This window comes from Haliotis cracherodii, unplaced genomic scaffold, assembly GCF_022045235.1.
Source record: "Haliotis cracherodii isolate W230 unplaced genomic scaffold, xgHalCrac1.p SCAF_2, whole genome shotgun sequence".
Classification (NCBI taxonomy): Eukaryota; Metazoa; Mollusca; class Gastropoda; order Lepetellida; family Haliotidae; genus Haliotis; species Haliotis cracherodii.
Genome location: NW_027266275.1, coordinates 31,531,351 through 31,552,062, shown reverse-complemented (window position 1 = coordinate 31,552,062; position 20,712 = coordinate 31,531,351). Strand labels below are relative to the sequence as shown.

General features: G+C 38.1%; 1 protein-coding gene across 1 annotated transcript; it reads left to right on the top strand.

Annotated features, from left to right (window-relative positions):
- Window positions 1–38: 38 nt before the first annotated feature.
- On the top strand, window positions 39–15,286 carry LOC139467982 (rho GDP-dissociation inhibitor 1-like). The gene is made up of 5 exons (XM_071249609.1): window positions 39–97; window positions 6,820–6,998; window positions 8,538–8,621; window positions 9,268–9,402; window positions 13,314–15,286. Exons 2-5 carry the CDS (start codon window positions 6,824–6,826, stop codon window positions 13,511–13,513), a joined length of 594 nt encoding a protein of 197 aa, XP_071105710.1. The 5' UTR covers window positions 39–97; window positions 6,820–6,823; the 3' UTR covers window positions 13,514–15,286.
- Window positions 15,287–20,712: the final 5,426 nt, after the last annotated feature.

Here is a 20,712-nt window from a genome sequence, read left to right as displayed (position 1 = left end):
TCAGCGTGGACTACATTCTGTGTCCCTCCGCTCTAACCGGAAGTGATTTTATCCGCCATTCATCGAAGGTGTCGGTTCATTGCTTTGTGAGCTTTGGGTAAGTTTGGTATCTAACGCGTGTGTAATATTATAACTACATAACATTTTTTGGTGTATGCAGTGCAAATGCATAGCATGTTATCACTGGATAATATTTCTAGAACAAAAATAATTATTTCATGGCGATCTTACTCATATCTTCTTGAGCCGGCGACAGTGTATGAGTCAGTGAAGTAGTTGCAACTGGCACGAACACTTGCACATTCTTAAGATTATAACAATATAAATGGTTAGAGTAGCTTTTTTGTAACGTATGTAGCACACCATTTCTTATTACATGTGACGGGTTCATTATATGATTTTGTTACTGGGCCTTTGCCTTCCGATATATGTGTTGTAAATAACTTATGCAAATTAAAGAGGCATGTCCGTAAGCTCAAGTCTGGGTTGGGCGTCAAGATAAAGTTGATAAGATTATTTCTTCATTTTATATTCTCTTAAGTGGACTGTTAGACATTAACTTTACTTGTTGTTTATCATACCATGTTACTGTCTTGTAATGTTATTTAAAATTATTTAGCATGTTTAGTGTGAAACATAATTTTCTCATTAATGGGTATCAGTTGTTATCATAGCATGTGATTATATAGACTTATAATGAAAAGTTCCATCTATACATTTTGTCTTGCTATGAGTATACAACAATATGTCCACAATGGTGTGTTGTGTTATAATCAATCATTACAAAACTATTAAACCTTAATAGTTAAATAGTTTGTATGATTATCCTTTAGGCGCTAAAACCAAGGAAAGTAATTGTGCAGATTTTGAATGAATGGTATGTGTGATGTCCCTCGAAACCTTTTCAATCTCATCAAGTTCATCACAGTAGTTGATAATATGTACCTTTGATCATGTTGAGGCAGAATGCACTTAAGTGGATACCTTCCACAATTTTGGTAAGGGTGCACATATTCGAGAATTTATAGTTTAGCAGTTTATAAGTTATCTATTTTTAGTCATGTTGCTAAAATAATTATGTGTTTGGGGGCTCTCCCTGAACACAACATCTTGAATTAAGTGCTTTCTTTCTAAATGTAATTTATAGTTTCTAAAGTTAATGAAAAATACCATGTTATTGTTGAAAATGTCAATCTCATTAAAATCAGATCTTAGTTCATGCTACTGCTGAAGAAAGATCTGAAGACATTACATTGCAGGTCACATCAGAATGACCTTTCATCCAACCAATCAGAGCTTCTCTTACCAAATCAGGAAAGTTCCAATCAGAATTTTTTTTCTAATCATGCAACCTCAGAAAAGTTAACTCAGAATGACATTTACAGGCAGAAAGACTGATTCCATCAAAATCAGCATCTATCTCTTGCATCAATGGGATAAACATTTGAATGGAAAAGACTTTACATTGCCCATGGAAAGTACTGCCTTGCAATCTCAGCCATCTTTAGACATTCCCAAATGTTCTTTTGTTCAGTTTTCAAATTTTGAATCAAGAAGTTTATCCAGATATTTTTCAAAGCATAGTCAGGAATGGAAATCATCAGTTTGAAACTCGTGCCTTATAGCTTGAGAAAGCTGCTTTCTGATAAGCAAATGTCGACTTCTTGTTCGTCATTTCATTTGTCAAAGTTGATGAAAGGTTGTTCGATGGATGTCACTGATGAAGTTACAGCAATCCATTATGGGACTTTTTCCCAAAAAATTTCTATGGTTGTGAATTGATTTGATATCAATTTCGAGGTTTAATCACATTAGCCATACAAAAATGCAAGCAGTCATCTTTTCTGTTTCATTGCCCTATTTATAAAAAATAGTCTTATCAAACTAACATGGTATATAAAACCTGGTAATACGTTTATAGTGATCTCCTTATGACACAATGATGAACAACCACATAGTTTTTATGAAGTTTGTCAGGTTACCCTGCAGGTTACCCTGCAGGCTAGCAGATGCATCTCGTATGATACTTTTAATAGGACCTGTCAGTAACAAGGATTGCCTTCTGCTTCTTTGCCTGTTTTCTGTCGAACTATGCAATCAATAATTGTCAATGACATTGCTGATTGTGCCACTTACTGCAGAGTTTGAATTTAAGGCCATTGAGGGTTGCTCTTAAAGGGGGACTTACTAAATCCTTAGCTTATGAGTCATTGACAAGAACCCCCTGACTTGCATGACAAATTACAAGAGTAATATGAAAGAATCAGGTTTCTTTGGCTTCTTTTGAGCAGTATACATCCACAAAAATCCTGTCGTTCCATTTTTAAAGTGTAACCTGTGCCATCAACATGATCAAATGACAAATTTTTTTCCCTATCCATCAAAAAGTAAATTCTTCCCCTGCCGAGCATACCATTGCAATGTTGCCAAATACTGTTGATTAATGGAACAAAGATATGATTAATGGTTGTAAGTTGATCTCTGATAGATTGTCACTTGTCTTCCTTGTGGAGTAGATGAGGAAGTAAACATGGTAAAGGATGAACATCTAACCAGGAAACCAATACATGACCAAGTACATGAAGTATAACTCATTTATAAATATAAGGCTCATACTTTGCACAGCTTAACCATAGTATTAACTGAAATAGTTCATCAGTTTCAACAAGGCATTTGATTCAGGCTAAACATGGTAAAGGATGAACATCTTACCAGGAAACCAATACATGACCAAGTACATGAAGTATAACTCATTGATAAATATTAGGCTCATACTTGGCACAGCTTAACCATAGTATTAACTAAAATATTTCATCAGTTTCAACAAGGCATTTGGGGGCGGTCGGGTAGCCTAGTTGTTAAAGCGTTCGCTCGTCACGCCGAAGACCCGGGTTCGATTCCCGACATGGGTACAATGTGTGAAGCCCATTTCTGGTGTCCCCCGCCATGATATTGCTGGGATATTGCTAAAAGCGGCGTAAAACCATACTCACTCACTAAACAAGGAATTTGATTCAGGCTAAACATGGTAAAGGATGAACATCTAACCAGGAAACCAATACATGACGAAGTACATGAAGTATAACTCATTAATATAAATTAGGCTCATACTTGGCACAGCTTAACCATAGTATTAACTGAAATAGTTCATCAGTTTTAACAAGGCATTTGATTCAGGCTAAACATGGTAAAGGATAAACATCTTACCAGGAAACCAATACATGACGAAGTACATGAAGTATAACTCATTAATATAAATTAGGCTCATACTTTGCACAGCTTGACCATAGTATTAACTGAAATATTTCATCAGTTTCAACAAGGCATTTGATTCAGGCTTCTAAGTATTGTGTGCTAAGTATCCGAAAGATCATTAACTTCAAATAACAAATTTATCAATTTCATATGCACTCCCCAAATAATCAGTTGAATAAAGTGTGTCTATACAGAAGCACAGACACCATTCATCATGTCACTAGCCTGCAGCTTATTTAGTGTAAAGTAGCCTTTGGAGTAAACAACTGCTCCAGCTTGGTCTAGAATTTAACTTGTCAGTTGTCTCAGACTTGCGGCTGTGTCTATCCCTGCCATACATTTATATAGTCTCACACAGGGTGGTCAAGTAGCTTAGTGGTTAAAGCGTTCACTCGTCACAACCTAGACCTGGGTTCAATTCCCAACATGGGTACAATGTGTGAAGCCCATTTCTAGTGTCCCCAGCTGTGTGCTCTTGCTGGAATATTGCTATAGGTGGCGTTAAACCATACTCACTCACTCACTCACTCACTATAGTCTCACACATTTGCCCATGTTGAACATGATCATTGCAGAGCTTCAAATCGTGCACAGGGATTTATCTAGACCTGCTCAGAGACATATTTTCAGCCCCAAGTCTGCAGCAAACGTCAGTCAAAATTCCCCAAATGAAATAATTAAATTCCACTTCATGTTGATATAGTTATATCTAATGTTACGGCTTTTAAGTGCTAATATATATATCACTGATATATCACTAAAGATAAAGAGGCTTTAATGTTAGTTTGGCGTTAATACGCTTAATGCAATGTTAGGAACGAGTTTGAACAAAATGATGAATTAATCCAAATTTTCCTCTGCCCAGGGCACTTCCTTTAGAATCCTAGGTAAGTCCCTGATACTTTAATGCTAAGCATGCTCAAAGAGATGTTTTCAGTGATATCGATCATATGGTTGGTTTACCTGATCATAACATGATTATATCAATTATGAAATTATAACCCGCATACTTAAACATGTTTTATCGCATATATTCCTTGAAAATTAATTCTAAAATAATTAAATGTTTGTCATCCCCTAACACTTGCAGCTGTCTTTAACTGAGCAAAAAACAGCTAATAAGTTCTGTCCAGTGGATGTCACATTCGCTGTCTGATATCTAGTGCTTTAGTCATAGATCCTAGGGTATTGCTGTAAAGAGATTTGGACCGCCTCCGTGATCTAGTGGTAGAGCGTCCGCCCGGAGAGCGGAAGATCCAGGGTTCGATCCCCGGCCACGTCATACCTAAAGACGTTAAAAAATGCTACTTGTTGTTACCCTGTCTGGCGCTCGGCATTAAGGGGTTAAAGCAAGGACTGGTCAGCTGGGAGTCAGTATATTGTGTCTGAGTGGGGTATTCATGTTAAACTGTGGCATGGTATCTCAGTGGGCTAGCACTATAAATCGGCATCAGTTCGGTCTAGTACAAGCAGTCACACAAACACACACACTTGCATGCACGTCGCTATATAAGTGCAATAATCTTGGACGCAACGTTGAACCCAATTTCACCTCACCTGTAAAGAGTTTTAAGTCATGTGCAGGCCAGGGAGGTGTAAATCATTTGTTTAGACATCTTTACTACCTGAATAATACAAGGGGTGCATGTTTTAATCAACAAAACCTATTGTATACATTGCTGTGCAACTTTGGACACTTCAACACAAGACAAGATACGCACGCATGCACACACGCACGCACGCACACACATTTTGAAAGGATTTGTTCTGTCTGTCTACAGAAATGTGTTTCATTGATTGAATGTATACATGAAACAAGATGTTATATTCGCTGACAAACCGAAAGTAGTTGCAGTGATAGAAACTAATAGTTTTAGTCCACTAGACCTTTTAAGGATAACATAGAGCAAAACCCTTAAAAAGGGCAAATGTCTACTAGTCCTCATGATACTTTAACTTTTGGGCAGTTTGGCAAGGACTACAGGATGAGTGCCAATTTCTAACAAGGAATTGTGGAGCCGAAGTGACAGGACAATAAACAAACAGTTCTATTTATTTATGAATGGTTACAAACAGAATGCTTAGGCAATAAAAAAGTTCTACAATCGAGATGCACCACAATACTATGTAAGCTCTGCATGTTTAAAACTGAATATTTTCACAAACCTTTTTTCCATGGTCAATGTATGTTTACTAGAAGACATATGATAGTGTTACCTTTCTATCACAATACCATATCAAATAACAAAAATCCTATGCATGTATGTCCCTATAGTTGGATTGACATGATGTAGGATATAGTTACAATCTGGTTAACTTTAGAATCTGCTTTGATTTTTGGCTTTCAAATACCTGTGTGATTTGTTGCAAATGTTTCATTATCAAAATCTGTTTCAAATTTGAACATTTGTTTAGTGGCAACTATCAATGATCTTTGAATTCTAATTGGATACTTCATGTTCATCAAGCCTAGTGCTTAAAAAAAAAAGATTGGTCAAACCTGTTTCAGCCAAAGCCACATTGGTCATTGCAATTTGCCCTTAACACGTTTAAGTAAAATTTTAACATGTTGAATTAACACAAAAGATTGAAATGGTATTTTGACCTGACAAAACATTGTGTATTTAACATTAGGAATAGATTTGATTTGATACCTTGCATCGTTCCATAACCTTCAATTTAATACCAATTATTCCAATGCTGTAGTATTTTCTGTCTGGCACTTGCTTTGTCAGCAGTGTCTTATTTCAGTTGATAACATTGTAACTGTTCCTTTGTTTTCTGAACACCAAAAAATTTCAACATGCTTTGAACATCTTAAATATATGTTTGTCATCATGCTCAGCTATATTCCAGTTACCGTATTCGACATAATAAGCGCCCACGGCAGTATTTGCTAATATATTGGCCAATGAACAATCCTAATTAGCACCCCTTCCTATTGATCAATGTACCCAAGACTTATTCATTCGCGTATAATACGCACTTATGTGATATATGCACACTTAATTATGGGCAATTAAATTCTGGAAAAATATATCTGTTGTACATAAACATTTCGGGCTGTCAGCATAAACCACGAAATATATCTTTTAACTCTGTTTTTACGAAAATAATATTCTAATAAGGGCCCCCTCTTTCTAATTTTGAGAGCACCCTAGGTGCTTATTACGTCGAATATGGTATGTGACGGCAGACTTGAAAAGGCAAACCAGAATTGATACTGTGAGCAACTGTCCACTCACTCAGCGTCTGATGGCACAATAAGCCATGTCCTTTAATATATGAGAGGTTTTATACTTTTACAGCAAGAACGATCAAGCGCTGGAGTAGCAACTACATACTTCTCATGAAAGATTGAAAATAGAGCAGTGTATTCAATTGTGATATTCAGTGATGCAAATAACCCTGCACATTAACTGTCCTGAATCAACGCTGAATAGTGATAACATATAAGGACACGCACGCACGCATGCACGCACAGAGACTCATGTTCAAGCGTGTGAACTAGTTTTGACATTTAACAAATTGGCTAGTGCCCTCATATTGTCCATGTTTCTTCAGGAAAATGGCAGAACAAAATGAAGATCCCATTCAAGAGGTTGGTGATGATGACACAGACAATCCTAACTACAGGCCACCTGCACAGAAGACTCTGACTGAGATCCAGAAGTTGGATGAGGATGATGAGAGCTTACAGAAGTACAAGAAAACCTTGCTAGGGGAAGTCTCTGATCCACCAAGTACGTCTACTTTACCTCTAATTTCAGTTGTGTAATCTGGAAGGAAATATGATCTGATCATGGTCCGAGAATACTAAATAGTGTAACAGGGTAGATTGTAACAGGTGAAGAAAATTAGGTTTTGCACCTTCATCACAACAGTGACTGAACTAGTACATGTTGATTAAATACAGGCAGGTGTATTTATGAGGGGTTAGATTAGTACCAAAGGAGGAAGCCAATGAAAGAGTTGAGTGGAATAACAGAATTGAAACTCATCTGGGAAATGATGATTGTCTATAACACAGTTTATTGATATTGTAGGTGGGTTTTTTGATTAGCATAGTACAGTATCTATTTTTGCCAGAAAAAGTTTTGTTCTTGTATTATGGATCTGCCCGACTTCTCTGATTTAAAGAAAATATAATTATGTAAAAGAAATGACAATGTAATTTTTTTTTTTTTAATTTAAATTTGCTGACAGCACTAGTTATTTAAAGGGAAGCAACTCTCCTACCATTATCACTTGCCATAAGCAGAAATGTAAATAATTTCATTGGACGGCTGCTGCAAATGAAATCACATGTTGATTATTCCCGCATGTACATTTGTGAGGAACTGAAAATGGTGTCCAGTTGAAGTTGGTTGAGGTTTGTGAATTTGTTGTTGGCGTTTCTCAATTTTGACAAAGTGCTTGAGCAAAAACTTTCAAACAACATGAAAAAAGAACAACTGTCAACTTAACACTGCTTAAGAAAATAGCAAAATGAAGCCTCCTGACATAGTTGGGGATTCGTCATTGATTGTCCTGGCCACATGCCCTGCTCAGTCAGATTTATGGGTTCAAGAAGGTTTGCTTCCTGGAGATGCCGAAGTTGGTTTTGGTTACCCCATATGTTAGGAAATGTTTATCATATTCAAGGTAGTTCTTTACCCGTCTCCAGCCAGCCAATTTGGTCCAAAGAATCCAAAATACAAGAACAAACATTAGTCTGGTCGAAGCATGGAGAAAAGGAACAAAGGTGTGGATATGGTTTGTGCGAGGTGGCAGTTTGGGGAAGAACCATCATTGAGAGTTGGTACTATACGATTTGATCACAAAGGGAACGCGAACATGCATACATTTCATCATTGCTCCATGCTTTTCTTTGAGCATACATGCGTGAAATGGGGACAAGTTTTCTCAGAAACTACTGAAGTTACATGAATGAAACATATTTAAAAGATACTTATCAAGGCTGAGTTTGAAAACTGGTGCCATAAATTATCGTTTTCCAGAGTTACTTCCCTTGCTACATGTTTTTAGATTTTGTGTATGCACATGTATGGCCATTTGCTTGCTGATCTGTGACATAATTGTCAAGACGAGTTAAAGAATTGCTGCCATAATTATCATTTTTTCTGTATTTACCTTCCCTTCTCCATGCTTTAGATTTTGTGCATCCTGTTTGCAGTGCATACTTTTAGGAAATTAGCATTGAGGTAAACACCTCAATTTGTAATGTGCCTGATGGAGATATTGCTGTTTTCTTGTCATGTTTGTTTTCACATTGCTTTCAGAGCCTGATGATCCCCGCAATGTTATTGTAGAAAAACTGGCTTTCTGCTCAGAGGGCCGGCCAGAAATAGAGATGGATCTCTCAGGTAGGCAGCCTCTTACTGATGTGACAGAAGTTTGTTTTTTTTCATGTTCTACCTACATAATATTGGCTTTGCGCAGGATTTATGGCCCAGAAATTTTCAGGATTTTTAATGAGCATGTACGGGATGAATACATTTCAAGATTACTTTGTTCTCTTCGACAAATTTGAAAATGTGCAACGTGGCATATTGTAACTTTTTTATGTGCATTGTAGAAGTTGGTGAGTTAGCTGGAAGTTATAGTTGTGTGTTTTCTTAGTGGCTTATTGTATTTATATTCTGAAACACTTTGAAAACATGTATTTGAGTTTTTGTAATATTTGGCAACATGACCGGAAAAATTAAGTGAAGTCATTCTTGGTATTTAGGCACGAAATAATCAAACAGAACAATGTTGTCAAACAGCCTTGAATCCCATTTTATTTGTTTGGAAATGGGAGTCTGATTTCGAGTGAAGAGTTGGTTATGCGTTGTCATTGTATAATATGATTCAGTTTAATAATATTTGAACATGTTGACAAATACAAGTGATTTTTTGTTGTTGTCATCTCTGCCCATACTATTTTCTTGTATCAAATACCATTATGGTAGATGTTTCTTTGAAATGTTTGACATCAAAGCTTACGATGGTATTGTTGTTTGTTCATAGGTGACCTGTCCAAGCTGAGAACATTTATTGTAAAAGAAGGAACACAATATAAGATAAAAATCTACTTTTATGTGCAAAGAGAAATTGTCAGCGGCCTGGTGTATAAACAGAAAATCGTCAGGAAAGGAATTAAGGGTGAGTATGGTTTGTGCTTTTTGAATGTTTGTTGTTTAATGCTACACTCAGCAATATTCCAGCTATATGACTGCGGTCTGTAAATAATCGAGTCTGTACCAATCAATCCAGTGAATTGCAACATGAGCATTGGCCCACGCAGTTGGGATACGATGACATGCACCAACCAAGTCAATGAGCCTGATTATCCGATCCCTTAGTTGCCTCTTATGACAAGCGCAGTTGCTTTTTTGGCAAGCATGGGTTGCTGAAGACCTTTTCCACCCTGGATCTTCACGGGTCGCGGTGCGTGTATATAATCAGAGGACATGCAATCAACCAAGTTACCGAGTGAGACCATCAGTTCCATTTAGCAGTCTGTGCTAAAAACATTTCAAACAAGCCCGATTTCGTCTCTTCACATCTTTTTGGTTCATTTTAGTGTTATGATTTGAACCATAAATAGATGAGCTTACAAGGCTGAACAGAATTTTACCAGTCTCAGGCTTTGGACTAGTGGCTAAGGTTGCAGACTATTTAGTTGCCTCTTACAACTAGCATAGGTTGTTGGAGATCTATTCTAACCAAGACTCACCAGGGCTTGTGCTTTTAATGCTTTTAGTTTGGGGAATGCTCTACTAGAATTGATTTTTAAGTCTGATGACTGATGGTTGATTTCTAATCATAGTTTTAGACTTTTTGTTGAGAAGGGCCTGAAAAGATGGACAAAAGTATTACCCTTTATTGTGTCAATTATTGTGAATCAGTGTTAGCATGGTTATAAATTTTAAATAGATGATCAATCCAATGTCATTAAAATCAGATCTTAGTTCTCGCTACCACTGAACAAAGATCTGAGGACATCCCATTACGGGTCACATCAGACCGACCTTTCGCGAACTTTGACTGACCACAAAAATGACTAACAAGAAGTCGACATCAGCCATTTAGAAAGCAGCTTTCTCAAGCTTTACGGCACTCATTTCAACCTGGCGACTTCCATTTCAGACTACGCTTGAAAAATATGTTGACACAGTTCTCGATTAAAATTTTGAAAACTGAACAATCAAACATTCCGGAATGTCTAATATATGGTTGAGATTGTATGGCAGTGCTTCCCACGTACTGTTAAGCGCCTCCTCCGTTCAAATGTTTATCCCACGGAATCGAAAGATAGTAGGGCTGCAACGATACACATAGGTCACGATACGATACGTATCTCGATACTTACATCACGATTCGATATGTATCTCGATACGCTACGATACACATAGTGACAAGAGAAGAAAAGAGATAAATGAATTAAACTTAGTTTATTAAAATGAAAAATTAAATGAAAGTGAATGAATGTTCATGAGTCATAAAATATATACTGTAATGAGTATTTTAATGAATCATCTGCCATTTCCATGTAATGGCTAGCAAACACAAAAGTAACAGTCCTACATATTTGTGAGTTGTGACTAGATGGTAGGAGTAAATACTAAATGTACCAGTGTCCAGTAACTAATGATTTGCCATTTTCATGTATAAAGGAAAAAAAACAATTAAAAACAATTATAGCAACAGCCATGTTATACACCATTTGAAAGGTCTAGATCTAATCATAGTGTTTATAAATATGACAGTTATGTGTATCACATTATTTAAATAATGCATTGACAACTAATTAAGTTCGTCGTAAATAAAAAAAAGGTAAGCTAACACATTCATATCTAACGTCCAGATTAAGGACCAAGGAAGCGAAAATTTGAAGATTTGGGGCAAATATAAGATTTCAAAAGATCTACTTATTTCTTTTTTATTTTCATTGTTTACGTAATTGGAAAATTATTTTAAAAAGAACAGCGGCTGTCCGCTCAGTAACATGAAGAAGTACCTCCGTTTTCGAAAGCTTCGTATGAATAACACGTTCGTCGAAGACTGACATATGACACGTCGCTAGAACATGTAGAAAGCTTGTTTTTTCATCTACATTGCCTGGAGTCTTTTCGTAGCTATAACACAATATTTCATTGGATAAAAAATGGTTCCTAATGACGCTTTCTTGCCGAAATCTGCTACAAGGTTCATGATTGGTCTAATTTCAGCACGTGACCTGAGGCAGGCAATCAAATTACAAATCCTCGTGTGTACGATAAATTTCAGATTTTTACGAAATGTTTTGGTTAAATCGTGTTATTCTGAACGTTTTAAGCAGGAAATCGCGATCTGTTTTAAAAATATGGAGCTTCGTGGATGTTTCATGCTAGGTTACAAGCTGTGACAAAGATTTTTCATGCATATATTTTGGCATTGAACATCGTGTCCGAGCCGGGAATTCGAGGCGACGAAAGCCGAGATGTGATTTGTACTAACATTACACTCGATCGCACGAAAAGATGGAAATAATAACTTAGCTGTAAGCTTGACCACTTTTTGATATATTTTTGTTGATTTTATTTATCACTTTGTATAATATATTTAAAGATTTGCTTGAAACGTCTTTGTTTTGCTCTTTGACATGTTCGATGTGCACCCGTTGTCGAAGTGTGTGTCCGAGAATTATATTTTCAATAACATTGCGGGAAATAGTGAATAACTTTTTAATCGATAAAAAATGATAAATTAAAATAGAATACGTATTTCAGACATTGTGAGATGTGATGGATTTAGTGAGATGTGATGGATTTAATAAATGAATGGTATGACAGGTAGGTGCATAAAAATATATACTATTTTGACGGGACTGCGGCTTGGCCGGTTAACCGGCCTACGGTGCCTGGGGACTCGATGCTTCTTGGCCGGTGTTGAAAGAGTTAAAACACATTTAAAACGTATCTGTGATAAAAGTTTATTTGCAAAAAAAAAAGACGTACGTATATGTCTTTGAAAAAACGTATCGTGAAAAATCGAGATACAGCACCTCACAAATCGCACACCATATCGTATGGAGTGAATCGCGATGCATCGGTGTCCCGGGATATCGTTTCAGCCCTAAAAGATAGGCAATAATTTTGAAGGAATCAGTTGTTCGGGCTGTAACAGTCGTTCGGAAAACATCGTGTTAACGTTTTTGAGTTTGCATGATTAGAAAACACATTCCTACTGTCCCTTTCATGATCTGGTAAGCGATGCTTTGAAAGGTCGCTTCTGACGTGACCCATAATGGGATGTCCTCAGATCTTTGTTTAGCTATAGCGAGAACTAAGATCTGATTTTAATGAGGTTGATGATCAATCAGAACATCAGTAATGTTCACTGAATTATTTGGTAGATGATTACAACCCTCACTAGCTGACTGAAAAAGCACTAGACTGTCATAACTTCCACAGTTTAACATGGACTGAAATGGTCATAGTGATAAGGTTGCTTTGTAAAACCGGGTCATGTTTTTTGTGTGTGTTTTTTATGTTTTAATTTTTAATTCTATCTTGTACTTGTAACTAAGGAGACATGACCATGGTTGCCATGGTATAGCCTGGCTATTTCTTACTGCAGTTTACAAACAAAAAATCAACAATTGTAAGCATGGTAAGAGGCTGTTAATAAAAAATAATAGCCCCCGATAGCCACAATAACAGACTGAAAATTATGATTGAGTGTGTTTCTTGGTTAAAAGATGGTACATGTTTTTTCCTCTGTCTGGTACTCGGCATTAAGGGTATAAGACAAGGCCCGGTCGGCTCAGTCAATATAACACCATTTCACCTCACATCAGTCATTGTGGGCCCACAAGTGGTTTATCTGTAAGATTGCTGACTATGCTGTAACCATGGTAACAGCATTCACTCTTTCATCCCAGACTGTTTGCCTTCATTCATGTTCAGGTTGCCATTGTACAGGTACAACATTTCCGACTGTAGCATAAAAAATTATAAATGTCTACAAACAGTTTTGTTCTTTAAATTTGAAGATGCCATACTTATCGTCTCCATCCCCTCTTCTTCCAGTCGAGAACATGAAGATGATGGTCGGCAGCTACGGTCCTAAGAAGGACCTCAACTGCTACACAACATCCTTGGAAGATGTCCCCTCAGGAATGCTGGCTCGAGGGACGTACACCATCAAAAGTCAATTCACAGATGACGATAAGAACAATTACTTGGAGTGGCAGTTCGGAATGGAAATAAAGAAGGACTGGGAAAACTGAGCTATCAATGAAGCCACTGTGTATGAAATGTACAGTTTTATATTCTTTAAGCCCTGTTACATATTTTAGTTCTGTCTGTTTGATGCTGCTGGTTATTGAGACACTATGTTCTACATATTGCATGTCTACATAATGATGTATGCATACTGTGACAATAGTCATCTGGCGGCCATTAAGGGGACTCAATGGGAAGCTGTTCTATGGCTTTGTCAAACACTGCATGGTGATAAATGTGGGATTTGACACAACAAATAAGTAAAATTTGAATATAAGGTAATAATTTGTCATTCAGAAAGCAGTTTCTTGGTTTCCTGACCTGGCAAACACCTATAACAGTAACAGCCTGGTACATTGAATCAATGTTTGAATGCCCTCCTGTCTGAAGCTACGATCTCAAGAGTCCCTTTATTGCCTGCGATACGAACTTTGCTTAGTCCCATAATGACCACATATCTATGTTTTAAGCTAAAGTACATATTCATGTAACCACGGTAACCACATTTGTAATCATGAATCTTTGTCATTCCCGTTGGTGAACTTTCATGATGAAGTTTCAAGGTATATAAGTAATATGTATGTTTTTTCCAAAGTGAAGTATTATTTCGAAGCGTTTATACTTCCGTAGCTCACAGCATCCGATACTCAGTCCATCATGATTGTGACACGACCAACAAATCCGAATCCAGGGACACTGCTAGCTGTCAGCCTGTAGCATATACATATTACAATTTTGATGTACATTTCCCTTGACAGTACAGTACAGTCTTTCAGAATGATTTAACATCAAAATATTTTGCTACATATTTTTATTTAAATACAGTATGCCAGAATTTGTTGAGAGTAAGTAATTGTGCAAAATGTTAGATGTTGATCGTGTTGATAAACATTGCACTATTTTTAACAGCTTTCTTTCCTTGTTGGTTTCATTGGTAAATTGTATTTTTTGGATTAGATTCCGAGTACAACTGAATGTCAATAGCATATCAACTGTCTGTTCGGCTGGTCCAGTTTTGACCTTTTTTGTATGGGAACACTAAGTCCTATCTAACTGATGATTTTTAGACATTTTACAAGTGCAAGTATTTGGCAGTGCTCGACTTATAATGCTTTGAATTCTTTTTCTTATCATGGGCATTTTTCATTGTTTCAAGCTGTTACATGCTGTACACATCTGAGATAGGTTTTGATAATTCTGTTTTCTTTACCTGCAACATTTGTACTATATACATATATATATGCTTTTTATCTCGGAAACTGTGTGTTCATTCAGTTATTTTGTGGCAGTTGGGTGCTTGTAGAATGCTTTACATATGGTGAGGCAAAATATACCTGTTCACTTGCAGCCTGCACTTGCTATGGGAGTCACGATAATCAGCTGTCCACGTCAAACCAGTGATGCACCAAGGATGTAGGTGGGGGCATTTCATAATATCTATTGGGTGTGTGTTAAGTGGTGAATGTGTTCACTCTTCATGTTGAAGGCCCGGGTTTTGATTCCCCAGAGTAAGGTCCATTTCGGGTGTTCCTGTCGTAATATTGCTGGGATATTGGTAAAGGCAGTATAAGACCAAACCTGTTATGTTTACAATGGCCACCACGTGCATGAAGTTGAAACAATAGCCTGCATGCGACCTACCTACGAAAATATAACAACTTTCTAAAGCTTAGTTATAAATCTTGTTTCTCGGTTCTGCCAATTTAAGTTTATTAAATTAAATTTTGATTTCAATATTCAGATTCCAACCTATTCGTTGAGTGCCATGTGACCACCCCCCCCACCCCCCCCCCCCCCCCCCCCCACCCACCCTCAAATTTTAAGCTGTATTTGGATAAGTTCCCAGGACACCTTGAATATGGCTGATGGTGCATCACTGTCACTTTTTGTCGGAACAATATGCCTGTGTGATCGATAGTGGCGTTGTTATGGATGTAACCATGGTAAAGGACATGTCCTAATGTTTATGAGTGCAATACACATTTCCTTCTTTGTGTCTCTCTTGTCAGCTGGGACTGAGATACGATACTTATTTTGACAGGACATTTGAGATCTGATGCTGAGTCTAGTGGATTCTATCAAGCTACAGTGTATGTGACTCTCAACTACCATAAGTGTGCATGACATGAGCCAGTCACTGCCAGTGGATAACTCCCTGCATCAGTAGCACAACGTTAGATTAACGCTAGCCAAGCTTGCCAAGAGAACATTTTCAACATCTCGTGGATTGTAAGAGGTCACTATATTTGATGGATATTTGAAATTTTTACATGTGTGTGACTTTTCGACGTTATGAAAGTGGCTTGAATTCAGCACACACGATGAATGGGAGTACTTGTCAGTTTGTCAGAAAACTCATCTTGCTATCAACTTGCTATTCCAGAAGTAATGGTTTCGCTGTTGGATCCAGAAGGGTACAGGGGATGTAAAAATCTCTCTACCCCTAACATACCAGCCTATCATGGTATTTTTGTTCACTTTGGTCAAGTGTGCACCCAATTCTTTTTCAAAATCCTGGATCCACGTCTGTTTTGTCCGATATTCATCCGAGAAAGGTCTCTTAACATCCATATGTTCCACAGGGCTAATGATGCTTCATGTTAACTTCTAACAGTGCTTACTGTCAGTTCTGTGATCAGGCCAGTGGAAATACATACATTGTATCTGTCATTTGTCATGAAGCCTGTCCACCGATAATATCATTTTTTTTATTATTGACATGTCATCACCATTGCTTAGTGCTACCGTTACTCCTATCTTGTCAACAGCAACTTGTCCTGAAGCTATGCAACTCACAATGGTCAAAGCTGTATGTCTTCTGTGGACACAATGTCCGACCTTTGCCTTAATAAATATATGCCTCATATGCATCACTTGTGTTGTGTCAGATGCAGCTGCTGTTCCTGGAATATTGTCCTTGATGTTATATCTGTATCATGTTAGGATAAATACCCTGGAAGAATTCACCACATTAGGTTTGTTTTGAGCTCAATTCAAATGACATAAGGGGCGGCCAGGTAGCCTAGTGGTTAAAGCGTTCGCTCGTCACGCCGAAGACTCGGGTTCGATTCCCGACATGGTGTGAAGCCCATTTCTGGTGTCCCACGCCGTGATTTTGCTGGAATATGGCTAAAAGCGGCGTAAAACCATACTCATCCATCCATCATTGGAGATAGGATAGATGAGATGGTGACATCACTTCTGAAAGGAAGCTATTTAATTGAAATTGTCCTGAGTATTTATCATAATACATTTAGGCCTATAAGGAAGAGAAGTTATGGATGTCCACTTCTTTATTATGAGGAATACAACGTTTCGGAGTATATACTTACTCCTTCAGGTGATGAAGGAGTAAGTATATACTACGAAACGTGTTCTGCATAATAAAGAAGTGGACATCCATAAATTCTCTTCCTTATAGGCCTAAATGTATTAATCAGCTAAAGCATTCACTGCTAGATTGATATGTACAAAAAAGAAGGGTGGCCCAGTCATCTAAATGAGGGACAAGGGTGTCCCAGTCATCTAAATGAGGGACAAGGGTGGGCCAGTCATCTAAATGAGAGGACAAGGGTGGCCCAGTCATCTAAATGAGGGAACAAGGGTGGGCCAGTCATCTAAATGAGGGGACAAGGGTGGGCCAGTCATCTAAATGAGGGGACAAGGGTGGCCCAGTCATCTAAATGAGGGGACAAGGGTGGGCCAGTTATCTAAATGAGGGACAAGGGTGGGCCAGTCATCTAAATGAGGGGACAAGGGTGGGCCAGTCATCTAAATGAGGGGACAAGGGTGGGCCAGTCATCTAAATGAGGGGACAAGGGTGGGTCAGTCATCTAAATGAGGGGACAAGGGTGGGCCAGTCATCTAAATGAGGGAACAAGGGTGGGCCAGTCATCTAAATGAGGGGACAAGGGTGGGCCAGTCATCTAAATGAGGGACAAGGGTGGGCCAGTCATCTAAATGAGTGGACAAGGGTGGGCCAGTCATCAAAATAAGAGACAAGGGTGGCCAGTCACCTAAATAAGAGGCAAGGGTGGTCCAGTCTGAATGAGGTCGCAAGGGTTTCTCACTTTTTGGCACCATACCCATGCTTAAGTGTTTCACCGAAGTGGTAAATGTCTAAGGCCTGCATAACTACAGGACTTCATCCCATGATAAAGCAATCACTGCCACTACAGGAAGTGAAACTTCCTTTGCACCACACCTTGCTGTACAGAGTTGACTAGACTCATGCATTAGCCTTTACCCATGTTGACCCTTATGGGGATTCAGGGTCAGAATCGGTGCCCAGCAATCTGCACTGCTCGCAAGGTGTGACCGAACTGATCGGGTGGTCAGTCTTGGTGACTCAGTTGATGGCATGCCATCGTACCCCGACGACGTAGATCGTTGTTCACAATATCAGTCACTAGATTGTCTGGTCCAGACTCAAATATTTACAGACCACCATCATACAGCTGGAATATTGCCGTGTTCGGCGCTACACAACACAGCCAACCAAAGTGGTAAATATCTACATAATTAGTCATGACTGGGATTTCATCGCACATTAAGTTGACATGTTGTGAAATAACTTTAATATTTTTAAAATGAGTGTTATACTCAAGTCTTCCAAGTCAATTATTGTTTAATTATACATTTACATCAATACAAGGTGTAAGTATTGTTCAGTTATACATTTACATCAATACAAGGTGTAAGTATTGTTCAGTTATACATTTACATCAATACAAGGTGTAAGTATTGTTCAGTTATACATTTACATCAATACAAGGTGTGTGGGAATTTATGAGAGTGTTTGTGACAGTATGATAAAATGTATGGATAATAGCCGACTGGCAGGGAAAGTATGATAGAGTAACAGGGAAAGTATAATAAAGTGACAGTGAAAGTAAGACCTAGAGAAAGTGGGGGAAGTGACAGTGAAAGTATGAGAGATTGACAGTGAAAATATGATAGAGTGTCGGGGAAAGTGTGATAGAGTGACAGGGAAAGTAAGACAGAGTGACAGGGGAAGTGACAGGGAAAATATGATAGACGGGGAAAGTATAATAAAGTGATGTGGAAAGTATGATAAAGTGACAGTGAAAGTAAGACAGAGTGACAGGGAAAGTATGAGAGAGTGACAGTGAAAGTATGAGAGATTGACAGTGAAAATATGATAGAGTGACGGGGAAAGTATGATAAAGTGACAGAGAAAGTATGATAAAGTGAGAGGGAAAGTATGTTATTACTTGCCCGTGAAGAGATCACCCGTTTAATAAACATACAGCTTTATTACACATTGTGTAATACCAAAACGCGTGCTTATGTACTCTCGGAACACGTTTCACCTTGTTGCTCGGCTGACGTCACATGGCATTGTTTCGCCGATGGATCTTGCAACAAAATTCAAGAAATTACGTCATCGGGTATTGTGACGTCATTGTAAACTTTGAGCTGCAAGGCCCCGTTCCACAAGGCGATCGTACTCTAGCGCAACGACAGTCGTTAGTCTAAGTTAAATTATGTGAGTTCTGATAGCCTTAGCACTACGATAATTTTGTGGGACGAACGCCTGAAATCTAAAGGTGGACCATTGTATGATATTAAATTCATACGTTTCAACTTTTGACGTGTTTGAAGTATTATTCTGTTAAACTCAATTGGATTATGCCATGCATGGATCGTGTAGGTGTCAGCCTATTTACACTCAACAGTATAATTCTAAAAACATTATAAATGACAAGTAATAAATAAAATACTAAACTCGCTCTCGTGTAAAACCAATTTTATGAAACTCGTGAATAGTTGTGGTATCTGACTCGCTTTCGCTCGTCAGATACCACAACTATTCACTCGTTTCATAAAATTGGTATTACACGGGAGCTCGTTTAGTATTCTATATATATAAAGTGACATGGTAAGTATGAGAGAGTGACAGTGAAAATATGATAGAGTGAAGAGGAAAGTATGATAGAGTGACAGGGAAAGTATGATAAAGTGACAGGGAAAGTATGAGAGAGTGACAGTGAAAATATGATAGAGTGATGGGGAAAGTATGATAAAGTGACGGAGGAATGAATGATAGAGTGGCGGGGAAAGTATGATAGAGTGACAGGGAAAGTATGATAAAGTGACAGGGAATGTATGATAAAGTGACAGGGAAAGTATGAGAGAGTGACAGTGAAAATATGATAGAGTGATGGGGAAAGTATGATAAAGTGACGGAGGAATGAATGATAGAGTGGCGGGGAAAGTATGATAGAGTGATAGGGAAAGTATGATAAAGTGATGGAGGAATGAATGATAGAGTGATAGGGAAAGTATGATAAAGTGATGGAGGAATGAATGATAGAGTGGTGGGGAAAGTATGATAGAGTGATAGGGAAAGTATGATAAAGTGATGGAGGAATGAATGATAGAGTGGTGTGGAAAGTATGATAGAGGGGTGGGGAAAGTATGATAGAGTGATAGGGAAAGTATGATAAAGTGACGAAGAAATGAATGATAGAGTGGCTGGGAAAGTATGATAGAGTGATAGGGAAAGTATGATAAAGTGACAGGGAATGTATGAGAGAGTGACAGTGAAAATATGATAGAGTGACGGGGAAAGTATGATAAAGTGACAGTGAAAGTAAGACAGTGACAGGGAAAGCATGAGAGAGTGATGGGGAAAGTATGATAAAGTGACAGGGAAAGTATGATAGAGTGGCGGGGGAAAGTATGATAGAATGATAGGGAAAGTATGATAGAGTGACAGTGAAAGTAAGACAGTGACAGGGAAAGCATGAGAGAGTGATGGGGAAAGTATGATAAAGTGACAGGGAAAGTATGATAGAGTGGCGGGGGAAAGTATGATAGAATGATAGGGAAAGTATGATAGAGTGACAGGGAAAGTAAGACAGTGACAGGGAAAGCATGATAGAGTGACAGGGAAAGTAAGACAGTGACAGGGAAAGCATGAGAGAGTGATGGGGAAAGTAAGACAGTGACAGGGAAAGCATGATAGAGTGACAGGGAAAGTAAGACAGTGACAGGGAAAGTATGATAGAGTGACAGGGAAAGTAAGACAGTGACAGGGAAAGCATGAGAGAGTGATGGGGAAAGTAAGACAGTGACAGGGAAAGCATGATAGAGTGACAGGGAAAGTAAGACAGTGACAGGGAAAGTATGATAGAGTGACAGGGAAAGTAAGACAGTGACAGGGAAAGCATGAGAGAGT